Source organism: Mus pahari, chromosome 10 (genome assembly GCF_900095145.1).
Source record: "Mus pahari chromosome 10, PAHARI_EIJ_v1.1, whole genome shotgun sequence".
Taxonomy (NCBI): domain Eukaryota; kingdom Metazoa; phylum Chordata; class Mammalia; order Rodentia; family Muridae; genus Mus; species Mus pahari.
The window spans coordinates 37,708,747-37,724,472 of record NC_034599.1 but is presented as its reverse complement, the minus strand read 5'-3'; the positions used below and the strand labels follow the sequence as shown (position 1 = coordinate 37,724,472).

The 15,726-nt window shown below is 48.1% G+C and overlaps 1 protein-coding gene across 2 annotated transcripts in view; it reads left to right on the top strand.

Moving 5' to 3' along the window:
* Grik4 (glutamate ionotropic receptor kainate type subunit 4) overlaps positions 1 to 15,726 on the top strand; it is a 417,019-nt gene that overhangs the window by 333,069 nt on the left and 68,224 nt on the right. For both annotated transcript variants that reach the window (XM_021205965.1, XM_029543599.1), the window contains 2 exons: positions 7,573 to 7,680; positions 13,999 to 14,202. In XM_021205965.1, the coding sequence (XP_021061624.1) occupies positions 7,573 to 7,680; positions 13,999 to 14,202 (312 nt within the window). The remainder of the gene's footprint in view (positions 1 to 7,572; positions 7,681 to 13,998; positions 14,203 to 15,726) is intronic.

Below are 15,726 nucleotides of genomic sequence, written 5' to 3'. Positions count from 1 at the left end.
AAAAGACACACTGAGCACCTCCAGGCAGGAAGGAGTGGGCTGTGAGCTCCAGGGCTCCTGGCAAGGAATGCAAGTCATCAGGTTGATGGTTTTCCAAGTCCCTAACCTTCTCAACTGTCAAATAGGTGCCCTCAGGACCTTTTCTGGAATGGTTGGGCAGAGATGGGGAGGGCCTTGGTGAAGTTTATGCAGGTTCTGCCAATGCCAAGCACTGCGCTAAGCCAGTTCCCATGGTTACGGTCTTGACCCCTTCTAACCAGATAATGCAGTGGTTAGGAGCATGGACTCTGGTGATCGAGAAAGTCTGTTTGAGTCTCCATTGTGGTGCTTATCGGACTGTGACCGTGGAGACTTTAATTACCTAACTTTGCTGGCATGCAGGGCTTTAAAAAAAATCTTTAAAATGAATATAAAATGGTCTGCCCCTTGTAGATTTGCTGGGGATTAAATGAGATAAAGTTTCTGGTGCATTTGTTCAGTTATATTTAATTGAGCATCTATGAGACACGAGGCAATGAGCCAAGCCCTGGGGAAAAGAGGGCGGGCTAACCAAGCCGCTCGCCTTGTTCCTATAAGGCTTATGCTGTAGTAAGACAGACAGGCAGTCGGCAGTGTCCAGCGGACAGATGTTCAGAAGGCTAAAGGAAGAGAAGACAGGCTTTCTGGAAGAAGTGGTCTTCAAGCAGAGGCTTAAAGGAGACGGTTGAGAAGTGGGTGAGGGTGTGCAAGCATTTTCTATGACGTCTAGAGGGCGGGTGCTTGGTCTTTGCAGGAACATTACTATTGCAACTCTGCCCTTGTGAATGGAAGCACTGACAGGCTTTTGCAGAAGCGACTAGGCCAAGCTGTATGCCAATAAAACTTTATTTGCAAAAAAGAACAAACATTGGTCGAATTAAGCTTACAAGCCAAGATTTCCCATCCCCTGCCCATGAACTAGCTGAATGAGAGTTGGAGACAGGAGGTTCTGTGGCTGGGAGAATTCTAGGCCAGGAATGGCACATGCAGGGAGTGACGACAGAAGGACATGACAGTGAACAGGCATGGAGGGTCTTGTAGGTCCAACATGCTGCAGTATGGCTTCTTGTCTCTGTTTCTGAACCAAAATGGAAAAGAACTGTAGGGTTTCTAAGCAGAGGCTGCTGTGACTGAAGGGGAGACTCTGGGGGCGTGGCTGGCTGCTGCCCTGTAAGGACCAGAACAGAGAGGCTTGCAATGTGTTCCAGACCTCAAAAAAAGCTTCAACAAGAGCACAGGGGCGCACAGGGCTCTGTGGTCCCAGCATTAGACACCAGCATAGTTAGGGCTCCCGACTCCAAGTAACATCCGTTCATTTCTGAGAGGTGAGGCACTGAGCGGGCCCTTGGGATAAGGGCCGAGCAAGGCAAGGTGCAGCAGCAAATGCCTGTGGTCAGGCCCTGGACAAGCACTTTCTCTAGTGACCAACGTACTTATGTTGACTGAGGGCCACATGGCAGGCCAAATCCCAGGGCCTGATGTGCATTCAACGACAGTCATGGCTTCTCAGAGGACTGTGGAGAGCTGCTATCTAAGCCACAGAGCCCATCCTCTATAACCCTCAGAGCCTTGCTTGCCTCTGGTCTAATCTTTCCTTCCACCAGTTCACTGCTGCTTCCAGAGGTGTTAAGCCCTGTTCAGCTCTGGGAGGACGGGGCCTCAGAAGCACATGAGCTTTAAATAGATCCCTTTACCATGGCGAGGAAATGTAAGCAGCCAGCACACTGCAGGAATCCTAGGGCATCGATAGGTCCACATCATGATGTCTAATCCAGCTTCCTAACGCCCGTGCCACACTTTAAGGTAAAACCCATTTAGTTGGGCTGGTGAGATGGCTCAGTGGTTAAGAGCACTGACTGCTCTTTCAGAGGTCCTGAGTTCAATTCCCAGCAACCACACGGTGGCTCATAACCATCTGTAATGAGATCTGATGCCCTCTTCTGGTGTGTCTGAAGACATTTACAGTATAGTCATATACATTAAATAAATAAATAAATATCTTAAAACATTTAGTTTAGGTACCATAAGAACCTGTAGAACCCTTAAGAATGAAATAAGTATTTTTGAATACATAATTAAGACCTGCAAAATTTGGTGCCTAAAGGAACAAGAAAATTATTAATTTATATTGATCTTTATCTCTATGGGATTTGGGTTAATTGATACTTTCTATGCATAGGTAATTCCATCCCATGTTAATTATATTTGCCCAAGTTTTCATGTTTGGCTAAACATCTCCATCAAAAAAAAAATGTTTCTTTCAATAGGCTTCAAGTCAGGATTTAGAAAGACCACACATTTTTTGTTTGTTTGTTTGTTTGTTTGTTTGTAATTTGAGATGGAGGTCTCAATAAACAGTCCATGCTGGCCTTGAACTTACTACGTACTCCAGGGTAGCCTTGAACTCTCAACAATTCTCACCTCAGCAACCTGAGAACTGGGATGTATATACATTTGTTTGCACAGCTGTGATCACAATCAAGCATTCAGTAGGTCTTATTTAGTGTCATAATTTTTCTACTTATCCATCCCTTGACTTGGATACACTGAATTAGCAGGACTGGAATCTCTTTTCTGATAGAGTGAGATGAGATTGCCCTGCTCCTGAGTGTTCAGCACAGAGCCTGTAGGCAGAGTCAGTGTCTGCTATGTGGAGAAACCAGCCAGCTTCAGCTGCGGAGAGCCTGTTGTGCATGCCTTCCTGGCTCTGGGCGCTGTGTGGAACGTGTGTGTGGTTATTGACTGGAAATGTTTACACCACAGAAGTTGGTAAAATCTAGGAATTGGGGCCTCTTATACCAGGAGCACCAGTTTTGAAATGCCTCCTCAGTGTCATGGGTGCCCCCTGCCCTATGGCTGTGAGTCTCGGTGCCCTAGTTAATCCCAGGGTCCTGCTCACCACTCAGTTGTTCTTTGTGCTCTGCAACAATCCAGCCAAGAGTCAGAGCAGCTTGCAGGGCTGCTTACAGCCCAGATTGTTGGTCCTATCCCTCAACTTCCTCACTTTCTTGTGGTGGCACTGCTGGTCTGAAACCCGAAGTCTTTGGCACGTGCCTAATCCGTCTAATAAGCTAAAATCGAAGTGTGGAGCGCTTTGAGAACACAGAAGAGACTGTGTCTTTTGGCCTCAACAATGGCACTCTAATGGATGCTGACTAACACAGTACTTGAACTAATCTTAAAATCCCTTTGAGGCAGCAAGTGCTATTTTAATCCCCATCTTACAGATGAGAAAAGAGACTCTGAGGCATTAGTAACCTACATGAGGTCATACAATTCATAAGCAGAGAAGCCAGGCTAAAAGGAAGTCCTCTGACATGGGGGCCTCCTACTGGTGGGTGCAGATGGTGCTATATGCTCAAGGACCAGATGGGACTGAAATCCAGCATCATCTACGCGTGCTCAGCTGTGCACAGGCTGGACCACATCAGCACAGGTGACAGAGGTGGTCTTCCTTGAGTTAAGATGCCTTAATGTACCCAGATTCCTGCCTTCCCTCCCTCCCTTCACTGCAGTCCCCAGGGCCTCTGAAACGATGGAAAAGCGGAGCAAGCAAACAAGAGGCAGAGGTGTAATCTGAAGTGAACTGTGTGTGTGTGTGTGGGGGGGGGCAAACCAGCCGGGTCTGCCGAAAGACTTGGGCAGGGGAGTGCCATGGGGGGTGGAGCAAGGCAATTTGGCTGCAGTTAGAGGTACAAATCTTGTGTTGGGAGAATGACATCTGCGCACCCCTGCACATGAGTGGCATGCATGGTGCCCAGTAGGTGGGGCAATTAGCCTGTATCCCAGGGCACCTGGCTCTACCAGCTTTCCTCTTCCCACTGTCTTTCTGCAATTAGATTGCTCCAGCTAATAGCTGCCACGCCACTTTGTTGGAGCTGCTGGGTCTATTAATTTCTGGAGGCTAACATGAGAGTGGGTGGGAGACCCCTTTCTTGACTGGAGCTCAGGGCTAATTAGTCTGTTTGCCAGGTCCCCGGGAGTGAAGTCTTGGAGGGTCCAAGGCTGAGGCTGTCATATCTGGCTATGGAAAAGTCTTTTCCACCCACGGCTGTGGTAGGAACCTGATTCGTTGCTCGAGCGTGGCTAAGGGGCTGGGGCCACTTTGAGCAGGTGGCCTCGCTGGTGTGGAGTGGAAGTCCAGGGTGACAACAGGTTGCTAAGAAGCTCAGTCTTGTCGCAAACATCCGAATGTTGACACCTAGCCTACTCGGTTTTATATTCCCCTTGCCCAGGTAAGGTTCTTCCCAGCCTAGCAGACCACTGGGAACCAATTATACATGTGTCAAAGACAGGAAAATAGCCCCATCGGAGGAGAGAGATCCCTACTGGATTTATGGAGTGTTGAGACCAGGGAGAAGAAAATTATGCTCCTAAGGTTTACACTGGGTGGCTGAGGGGCTCTTGAGGCCACTTACTACTTAGTCTGATTTGCTCAGATTAAAAGAAACACACTAGTGTCCTCACTAAAAGATGTCTACGGAGTTGGGAAAGATCAGAGACTCAGGATCTGGCTCTGGATTCGAACCCATGCCACAGCTACCATCTGTGGCCTTAGGAGAGGAGCCATTAACCCCACCTGAGAACTTTTCTTAGTTAAACAGAAATACCACGACAACTCCAAACTATGACGGGGGGACTTCCAAGAGGTGACAGAATGGTATATATAACACAACAGGTGTTCTGTAATTATTACTCTCCCCTCCCCGTTTGGAAATCTCACAACATGATCATCACCTTCTTACCCTTGTCCCTGTAGAGAGGGGAGAGGGTCCAGGAGTCAGACAATGATGTCATCTGACATGTCCCTTTGAGAGGCAGTGGGAGCATCAGAAGCCCCAAGGGAGCTCATCTGTGTTATGTCCATGATCAGCCAGCAAGAATAAAGTGCTGATAGGCGACAGTGGCTCCCTCTGCTTCCACCGCCAGGAGCAAGGTTCTGGGCTCTGAGCATGCAGGATGCTGATGCGGGGAGATCCACCAGGAAGTAAATACGCAGTGAAAAGGCTCAGAATGCAGAGCTCTGCGGCTTCCAGGGGAAGGTTCATCTGGGGTTTAGAAGCACCGGGTTTAGGATTCAGGCTTCTCTCGGCTGATGGGCTGTGGGTTCTCAGAGAAGCTGGGTGAGATCTCTTATTGTATATAAACCAAAGCACATGGGGTCCATAGAACCACTGCAGAGGCAGAGAAAGCTGTCCCTCTTTTCTGGTGACGTCCTTCCAGGGATACGGAGAGGAGCTTTTGATTATTTACCCTTTGCCACCAGTAAGGCTCACTGTCGTGACCCATAGGTTCATGTACGGTCCTAGAAGGCCATCAGAGATCCAAGCTGGCACTCCAGGGTGGTCCTGGGTTGGACCTTCCCTTTGCATAAAGGCAGGTTGCTGGCTTCTCCTTACTCCTCGTCCTCTTGTTCCATGGGGTAAGGATGAAAGCAATGGAGAGCTAAGCCTTCAGTGTTGTTGGAGCATCTGAAGGCAAACTCAGAGCCTACCTCCAGCGGAGAGCAACAGGAGCAACTGCAGGGCTTATGGGAGTTTTCCAGGGGAGCTGCTGCCGGTGCTTAGGAGAGAGGGCCACGTGCACCTCTGGGTATGCAGGCAGCCATCAGCTATCTTTCATGGATGCAAAGCCCAACTAACTACTCAGCAACAGAAGTGACTTGTCTGGAGTCTAGCCACCAGAATTATATGGGATCAAAAATATGTGTATTGTATATGTCTGCATTATTCATAGACGTTTATATCCTTGTATTCTGTATTGTTTATTTATAATATATTTATGTAATATAAGGTCTAGTAAAAACAGTGTTCTCTTCCATCAGACCCTCTAGAGATTGTCAGGGTGATGGAATAGTCTGCAGTAATTTAAATATATACTCAAAAATTGGTTAAGAGCTCATGATGGTTCATGTCAGCACTTGCAAAGTCAAGGCGGGAGGGGGGGTGTTGCCACAAGCTCGAAGTCAATCAAACATGATTAAGAGGGGATATCTTATTTGTGCATGGATGCACGTAATGTATGCATGTGTATGATTCTGTGTGTGCCTGTGCATATCTGTATGTGGGGGGATGTGCTCATATGGAGGCCAGATGTCCACTTAGGAAGCTTTTCCTAGCTCTTTTCACGTTCTATTTTTTTTGATTCAGGGACTCTCACTGGACGTGGAACTTGCCAATTTATCTTGACTGGCTGGCCAGCGAGCCTCCGAGACCCTCCCACCCCAGTCTTCCTGGGGCTATGATTAAAGGTGCAACACGGCTGTGCCTGGCTGTTTAATGTTCTAACATGGGTGCTGGGGATTTAGATGCAGAGCTTCACACTTGTGCAGCAAGCACATCCGCAACAGAGCTCTCTCCCCCAGCTTTCCGTGTAAATGTTCCTTTAACCACAGTAAGACAAAAATAAGACAAATAGAGGACAATTTAAAAACACAGTAAAGAAACGGATGGGAAAATAACATTTATGGAGCGCCAGGTGAAATCCATCCACACGATACCCACCAGACGTTTCTGTTATTCTTCTCACTTGGCACAGAGGGAAGCCTGCCTAGGAGCTCAGAAATCTCACTGAGGTCACACAGTGGGTTTTATGTTCCTGGTTAGAGCGAGAACTGTGGCGTCAAACAGGTCCATACATGATCTCTGGGTTCTGAGACGGGAGGCGAACATTTCCATTTTTATTTCTAGCTGGAAGAGTCAAAGCTCTGGGGGAACCTCAGAGTGAGGCAGAGGATGAAGGAGACGAGGACCTGGCGCTTCCTTCTTCTGACTTATTCACTCAGCCATATGCTTAACCGTACAATAATCATTTAGCTTTCTGCTCCTGCAGCAACATGATTTCATTTAGGCTTTCCGGTACCAAGAATTGAACCTGGGCATCATCACTGAGCTGCACTCCCAACCCAGGAAAATATTCACCAAAGGTCTACTACATACCAGTTTCTGTTCATCGTATATCTATCCTCTTAATCATGCTTTTGTTTATTTGTTAAAATAGGGTCTCACCGTGTAGCCCAGGCTATCCTTGAACTCACCAGGTAGCCCAGGTTAACTTAAAGCAATCCTTCTGCCTTGACCTTGCAAGTGCAGACATGAGCCACCAATATTTTTATTTTACCTCAAGCAATTTTTAAGTGTACAAGGATACATGCTGCCATTCTTGTTTTTACCTAGATAATTGGGTTTATCCAGAGTAGGCCAAAGCAAAGGAGGCTTGAAAAGAACACATCTCTCTGTCCCACTCCTTTCTGCTGTCAGAACTTCTCTACAACCATGCTATGCTCCTAATTTCTCTATTTCTCTCATCTCTTCCAAGTCTTTGATCTTTTCTGTCTTCACTCTGACATCCCCTTTCCCTCAAGACCCTCAATCTTGTATGGTGTCCCCCAGCTTTGGTCTAGCCTATGGCTCCTCTACATCTCTCCCCATCCTTCCCTCTTGCCGTCTACCCACAGTCGACCACTGTCCTCTGCTGCTCTCAAGTCCAGCAACCTGCCGCCGGAGCCATCCCTTCCTCAGGCCTTCCCACCCTCTCCCTTCTTGGTCTCCTCAGATTGGCCAGTGGCATGTGGCAGAGGGCCTCAGCATGGACAGCCGCCTCTACGCCTCCAACATCTCTGACAGTCTCTTCAACACCACCCTGGTCGTCACCACCATCCTGGTAAGCGGGGTTTCTCGGGTCTCCAGCTGCAGCTCCCGAGGGTGCCTCCTCCCCAAGCTCTTGCTAGTGGGGCTTCCCAGGGAACAGAAGATGGAAATGCTAATCACAGCGCAGAGGCCAATTTATGACAGTGTAATTGCACTCCAGTTGCTGTTTCGTATGGAAATGATATCCGATGAGCTGCTGAGCAGCTGGGGCTGAGGGAGAGAGCCCATGGTGTGTGAATGCCTCTCCCCGGAGATCTAGGTGGCTAGGAGAGCTGCTTAGAATCCCTAGAAATGGGACCTTCCTACATAGGTGGGACAAGCTGGATCCAGTACACTGAGATGATTCTGTCTTCACCAGCAGCCTACTTTTTTTTTTTTTTTGGTAACCACTATATCCAAAACCAGCCCCCCCCCCCCTTAAGTGGACACCTAGATGTCTGTGAACCTCTCTGGCCTTTCCTTCACTTCCAGACAGTGACTGGAGAGTTCTCAATGAACCCATAAATCGACTGACCATCTGCCTTTCCACTTGATTCATTTCTATTCGGTAATTACCAAGTCCACCTCCCAGCTCTGTCCCCTGTTGTGTGCCTGGCACTCTGCTTACTCATAAATACCAGAGATGAGTATGTATTGGCCTGTATCTTCAAAGAGGTTATCATTGAGCAGATGGGCTAAGTCAGCTACGCACAGCCAAGGTCTTACCATCACCGCTGGCCCTGAAGATTTCATGTTTCAAAAGATCTGTCAATTAAGCCAACTACATGTTAAAGCAATAGTTGCTTTGTTCTTCCCCACTCTGATATTAACTAATCAAAAGGGTGTTTCCCCACCCTACACAGCATCTCACCAGGGAAAGATAACTAGCAACGTCACCTTGATATTCTTTCAGCCCCAAGCAAGGCAATGTGTAGGCCAGCTGCACAGTCTAACTCCTACTAGGTAATATGTATAAGGTCTTCAAGTATGTCTATTTCTCTTGGCCTATTTATTTATTTTGGAGAAAATAAAAGAAGCCTGTAGTCCTCCATTACGACCTTCAGGAAGTCCTGAGGCCCAGGAAGGCCGGGCTGGGATTACTGATCTATCATAAACAGAGTGGGGAAAAAAAAAGAAAACAAACTAGAAAGATGTGGGAAGCCGGAGCCCCAAGATGTGGAGGAAAGAGCCTTGAGGGAGGGCAGCAAAGCCTGAGAAAATATCATTTGTGATGGACTCTGAAAGACAGGAAGCAGTTGCAGAGGAAAAGGAGAGCAAAGGAGAGTGTTGTCGGGTGCTTAGATAACGCTGGATGACACAGGCTTTCCTGAGAATGGGCATGGGTTGGGAAGGGGAACATGGAATCCAGAATTGCGAGTCCTCAGCACGTAGGATCCTGTCCACTCTGCCATTCATCCCTCCCTTCATTTGGAGATAAGACACTGAATGCTTCCGTTTGTTCATCCAAGGAATAGTTACTGGGCACTTCTATATGCTTGGCACTCCTCGGGGTGCTCAGGAAACATCAAGGGACCAAAGACAAAAATCTAAAATGTCAACAAATACTGAGTCACCCTTACTGGAAGGTTTGGGTATATTTTCATAGACTTTGCTAGTTGAACATCCCTAATGAGAAATCCTAGACTCTGAAACACCTGATAGCGTCCTGTTAGCATTCCAAATGTTTTAGATTTTGAAGTAGCTCAAGTTTGGCATTTGAGTTGCGGATGCTTAACCTCTAGTCAAATTGTGTGTTAGAAGGTAGCATCAATTTCTGTGTGGTCAGAGGAGCCTCCTTAAAGGGGCAGCATATGAGTGGAGGCACGACCTGGGGGAGGAGCTATTTATCTCCCCCATCCCACTGTCAGGAAAACAGCTGGAGAGAAGGAAGGGAAAGGCAGGCTCCCAGGTCGGCTCCCCTGCTCCACTGAGCCACTTAGAATGCCAGGAAGATTAGAGGAAGGTGGAGCTTCGCCGCCTAAGCCACTTAGAATGCCAGGAAGATCAGAGGAAGGTGGAGCTTCGCCGCCTGAGCCACTTAGAATGCCAGGAAGAACAGAGGGAGGTGGAGCTTCGCCTGCATCCTGCTGAGAGCTGGGAGCAGCCTAACTAAGCTGTGGTTTATGGAGGGAAGGTAGAGCAGGGCTTGACTGCTGGGCCCTCCCTCCATCATCTTTTCTAGTCCAGAGTTCAGCCTGCTCCTGTGCCTCTTTGTCACCAGTGGAGTCCTCCCAGGCTCCCCTTCCACTTGCTAAGTCTATCTCCCCCATGACACTCATAACTGTGCAGTCATTTCCTTCCTTAGCTTGGGTTCTAAGCCCATCACACACAAATAACCACCATATCATGCATCACTCCATGCAGCCTCGGGGTCCAGGGTTCCTCACGTCCGTCCCCACACCTCCGTGATGGGATGCTGTTCCCGCCCCTCTGGAAGCTTTTCCCCAGCACAGAGGTCATCTTTACTCTGGAGTCTCCCTGTGTGACTCCGGCCTTTTATGCTCCTGGCTTTCTCCACACCCCTCTGACTAGACCTATCTCATGGACCCCTCACATCCCCTTTCATGAATGGGAGTGCCTCAAATGTTGGGGTGCCTGACACAAATGGGAACTTAAAAGTTAGAGTTGTAGAGTAAGGTATTAGTGGAAATACCTTTGAACAGAATTGAACAGGGAGGAACTTTGAGAAATGATTTAAAAGGTACACAAAGTTGGGGCAGGAAGCAAGGAACCTGTAGGATGTGCTTCCTGCCTGCTCACATCTGGAATCTGACTATGCTAGAGGCTTCTGCTATGTTGAAGCCAGAAGGTCATCTTCTTGGACAGGGAAGTTGCTGGTGTGTGTGTGTGTGTGTGTGTGTGTGTGTGTGTGTGTGTCTGTGTGTGTGTGTGTCTGTGTGTGTCTGTGTGTGTCTGTGTGTGTGTGTGTGACTTTGTATGTCTGTGTGTGAATGTGACTGTCTGTGTGTGTCTGTGCACGCGCGTGTGCACATGCATGCATGCCTGTGTTTATATGTTCAGATCAACACAGAAGTTCTTGAGAAGTTGGTGCTGGCAAGATCTTCTGTGTGAAGCTAGTTCAAAGGAAACCTGCTTCCTATGCAGCTGTGGGCGAGGTGACCTGTCCAAACCAGAAACTTTTACTAGGAACAAAGGTGCTAATCAGGCCTTGTGCGATCCAGCAAATGGTGATCCCGAGTGATCATCCCGTAATTCAGGACATAGCTGTGTCACCTTCCTACTGCCAGGGACACATGGGATCAGCCACAGCTCCCATTTCCAGAACTGCCGGGTCCGGTATTGAACACATAGCTGAAATGTCACTTTCAGTGAGTCCCAGGCCTGCTGATCCTTTGGCTGTCCAGTACCTCTCTTCCTTCCCAGAACAGCCCTGTGAACATTTCCTGTGAACACGACAGTGAACTCCAAGCGAACTCGAGAGTAGAGTAAGTGAAAGGAGAACTTCATGATATTTCCTAGACTAACTTAAAAAAAAAATCTCGTTCTAGAGTAGAACCCCTCAGCATGTGCTGTCCACGAGGCAGAGACCCTTATCACTCATAATCATCAGGTATCAGGGTGTGACAATGAGGGAAGCACTGGCCTCAGACCCCACTCATGCCACACCTGGGGAGCCACACAGCCTTGAGGAGTGAAGAGGAAGCATTGGATGATTTGCACAGACACCTTGGCCTGAGCCTAGGGGCAGTTCTAACAAACGCATTGGTGTCAGAAGCAATGTGACTCCAAGGTCGGCATGAGTTACTTTAGCTGCGAAGGGATGGAGATGAATGTGGTGTGGAGCTGAGGAGATGAATGTCCTTGAGCTGAGGACAGCCTGTGTGATAGATGAGGAGACTAACACGTCTCATCATGACCATAGACTTGATCACTGGTCGAGCCCACAGCACCTTCAACTCAGAGCCCACACCCCTGACATACAACCTGCTCCTGATGGGACACACACAACATTCCATATTCATGATGCTCAAACTGCTCGCCCCACCCCAGATCTCTGGTCTGTCTGGCCCTCCATCCCTCTGTCTAGAAGCTCCCTCTGGCTTTAACATAGCAGCTCAGCACTGTACACATCCCTCTGCTGGGATGCTCAGCTCTTTTTGTGGTGGAGCCTCCATAATTGCAGTGTGCATCTTTCTCTACCAGTCATGCCTGGCCCCTGTGCAGCTCTGCAGACCCACACTCAGCACATGCACTGAGGCTTTGTTCCCACACACTCCCCGCACGACTCAGGCTGGCACCCAGCGGGCCTCTTCTCTGTATCTGCATGTGCACCATGCCTGAGGCCTCTTCCAGCTTTGTCTCCACCCAGTGCTTCCTGGAATCTGGGGGCACAGGTGACCCCCCTCCTGTTCTGCCTTCTCCAACCTCCCTGATTTGCAGGAATTCCTTGTCACCTGTCATCACATGAACCCTGTCCCCTCACCTCTTAAAAGGAGGCCATCATCACACTGCCTAAAGATATTACAACAGGGCATCACAGATGGCACATTCTTGGGCACAGAGAGGTGTGACTTTGAGGTAGAGAGGATCCTTGTGAGGCTAACTGATACATCCACCTCCCACCTTCTCTAACTGGCCATACATTCCTTTATTCACTTACGCCCAGATTCCTGTGGTCCCGCACACTTTCCATGCCTACTTGGAAAGGTCTTGGAACGGAGACTCAGAAGCAGCATGCAGCTGTGCTCTTTGCTGAGTGGGAATGGTCATCTTGTCCTTCTTCTGGCTTCTTCCCCTGGACTTTCAAACCCCTTCATTCCTCAGTGTCAGCCTCCAGTTGCTGGTGATATTGTGCTACATGGCTACTCTTCTCCCTCCATCTTTTCTAATGTTAGTTCCCTTGAAGGTGTGGTTCTCCATCACTCCTCCCTTGTCCTGCATTCGTTCTTTCCCATGATGCCCGATATTCTCCCTACTTCCAAACCACTGCCCTGTCTTTCCCTCACCTGCATGTTTAATCTCCATCGGTCTCCCCACCACCACCCTTGATAAGCTACCCTCATTCCAACCACAGTATGCCCTCAATCTTCTTTCCTGCCCAGCCATCCAAGGCCAATGTGATCTATCACTGGTCATCAAATACAGATGTCAAGGATCTTAGGACCCCTGTTCCCTGCTCCTGATGCACAGCCAGGCATGGAGCGGACCTCCTATGAATTTATATTCTTGCTTTCTCCAGTCTGGCCTGAGCCACATGCGCTCAGGACTCTGTCATATATCACGACAGATCGTGCTCCTTGTCAGCACTTAGTACTTTTTTAAATCACAGTTTTATGTCTTCAAAACCCAAGATGCTCCTCCATTCCATCTCATCTGACGTACAATGGCCTCATCCCACACCTGGGCCCATGCTTAGCCTTTTTCATCATTCTCGGTTTCTCCGCCTAACCCTTTTGGCATACCCATGGGCCACTTACACTGGAGACCCCTCATGGGCCACCCCTTCTTACATGGAATTGTATCTGAGCATGTCCTTTCCCGGCCCAGAACGCCCCAACCCCCACTTTTTGTCTACCATTGTTTCCACATCTCTTTGTCGAGAGCCTGTGTGAATGTCCATTATCTGTGGCACTTTCTCCAGACATCTACCAGAGTGGTCTGCCTGCTTCCCAGCGCTCTCTGCCTTGCAGTACAGCTCTTTGTTTATGTGCATGGTCTTTTTAAAACTTTTATACAGGATCTTGCCATGTAGACCAGGTGGATCCTGACCTTACCGAGATCTGCCTGCATCTGCCTCCCGAGTTCTGGGATTAAAGGCATGTATAGGAAGCCTGGTTTTTCTTTTAAAACAATATGTACTTGAACATTTCTTTCTGAGTTGGAGTTATCTCTTAACATGATAACCTCAATTTTTAGCTTTTCTTTTTCAGATGATATGAATTCCTTCTGCTTTCTGGCTAAGTAATATTCCTATGTGTGCATCATATTTTCTTTATTCATTTGCCATGTCTATATTTTTACTTAGCCTGCTATCTTGGAAGTATCTTTGCATTCCTTAGCAATAGGTCTGCGCTTAAAAGGAGAAATGGGCCTGGGGCCTGGGGTGGTGGGAAAGGTCAGATGATGACTTGTAAGAGCATAAAGGGGTTTCACTTTGACTCTATGCAGTGGGACTCATGTGCGTTCCTGAGAAGAGAACGTTCCTGAAGGAGTACTTTGGGGGGTGGGTAGAAGATGGTAGCTAATCACTTCTAAGGTTGCCTGTTACTCATCCTCCATCCCTTCTCCTATCCCCTCCAGTCCCTGACCTCCCGTGCTCTGCCCTCCCCATCCCACATGGCTGCAATGCCAGGGCTAAGATGAGACTGACAGCTGCCCAGTTTTGCTGCAGGAAAACCCATACTTAATGCTGAAGGGGAACCACCAGGAGATGGAAGGCAATGACCGATATGAGGGATTCTGTGTGGACATGCTCAAGGAGTTGGCTGAGATCCTACGGTTCAACTACAAGATTCGCCTTGTTGGGGATGGTGTTTACGGCGTACCTGAGGCCAACGGCACCTGGACAGGCATGGTTGGGGAGCTGATCGCTCGGGTAAGGAGTCCAGTGGTCTGTACTTACATGGGGTGGGAGGGTGCTGGGGTCATAGTATCTGCTCTCTGCCTCACATACTTGGTCAGTCATACTTATCTTCACCTATCCATTCCAGAAATCTTTAGTGAACTGAATGGTAAAAATGATTGCTATGACTCTTATTCCAGGGTTCTCCCCAGCCAGCACTGGAACAAGTTGGATCGGGGCTTTGGGTTCTATTTTTAGATGATCCCTGTGTTTTATTTGTTTGCTCTGATGGTTTTGTTGCTCATTGACACACCCACCCTTGTCCACGCTTGGATGGGCCCTGGGAGAGCAGAGGACACCTCCATCAACTGACTTGAATGTGTGGGTATGGAAAGGGAAATGTGACAACCTCGGGAGCTAGGGCCGAAGTGTCAGAGGTGTGGGTCACAATGATGGCTTTCACTTGTTACTTCTTGTGTTCTTTTCCCCATTATTGGTGTCTGTCTACAGACCAAGAGCCAAGGTATACCAGCATGTGCTGTCGGTTTTCAGGGTAAATGGGTGACTTGATTAGATTTCAGATGATGCCAGTCTTCTGTCAAGTTAAAGCAAGGGCACAAAAGGTTCTTCTGGGTGAAAAATATTGTCCTTGTAGACATGATCAACAGCTGTAGGAATTAATGAAACCACTGATAATTCACTGTCCGTGTTTCTACAGTTCTAATGGCCAGGACAGGGAAAGAGGACCAAATGCAGACAGTACATGTCTTGGTCCTTTGTAGGCTTGAGCTCTCATTTCCTCTCTGTGATTTCAAGGGCAACAGCAGCTTCCATGGCCTCCCATCATGGACTGATGGTCACGGGCTCTCCATGGAGGATCTCCAATCTCCTTGGATCATTGCTATCTGCACATGAGCAGTCTGAAGGACTCAAGCTTAATGGCTGTTAAGCTACACTGTATTAGATAGTGCTGGGATTCAAACTCAGGTCCCTTTCCTCATGGAATGATAACTGTGTGCTACATAGAGAGAGGTGTTTTCATCTGTGACGATGGCCTCATAAGGTTGTACTGTCTGGTGCTATCACAGCTGTCTTAGCTTGCATGTTACATATGATGATGGTCTCATAAGATTATATTGCCTGGTGACATCATAGGTGTCTTTATGAACTCTATGATGTTTACACCATGACAAAAATCACCTAACAGCTCATTTCTCAGGACAACCATCTCCAAGATAAGACTTCTATGACTATAATAAGACGTTAATCCTTTCTATGTGCCAAACTTAGGTTATAAGATAACATTTTTTAATCCCTGTCTTTGAGGCTATAAATACTACTTAGATTGTTGAAGCAGTAGTTACTGTCAGTGACTACAAAGAGTTCTATGTAAGCGAGAGCTGTAGAAGAGGTGTTTAAGAGCTAATCAGGGAGGATGCTGAGGCCAGGCCAGGCAGCCCAGACAGCAGCATCGTCGGGGCCCCAGCAGGGTAAACAGCAAACCCCAGGGAAATATGAGCCACCCAGAGGGCCTCAGGTTCAGAGTGAGCCTGTTCA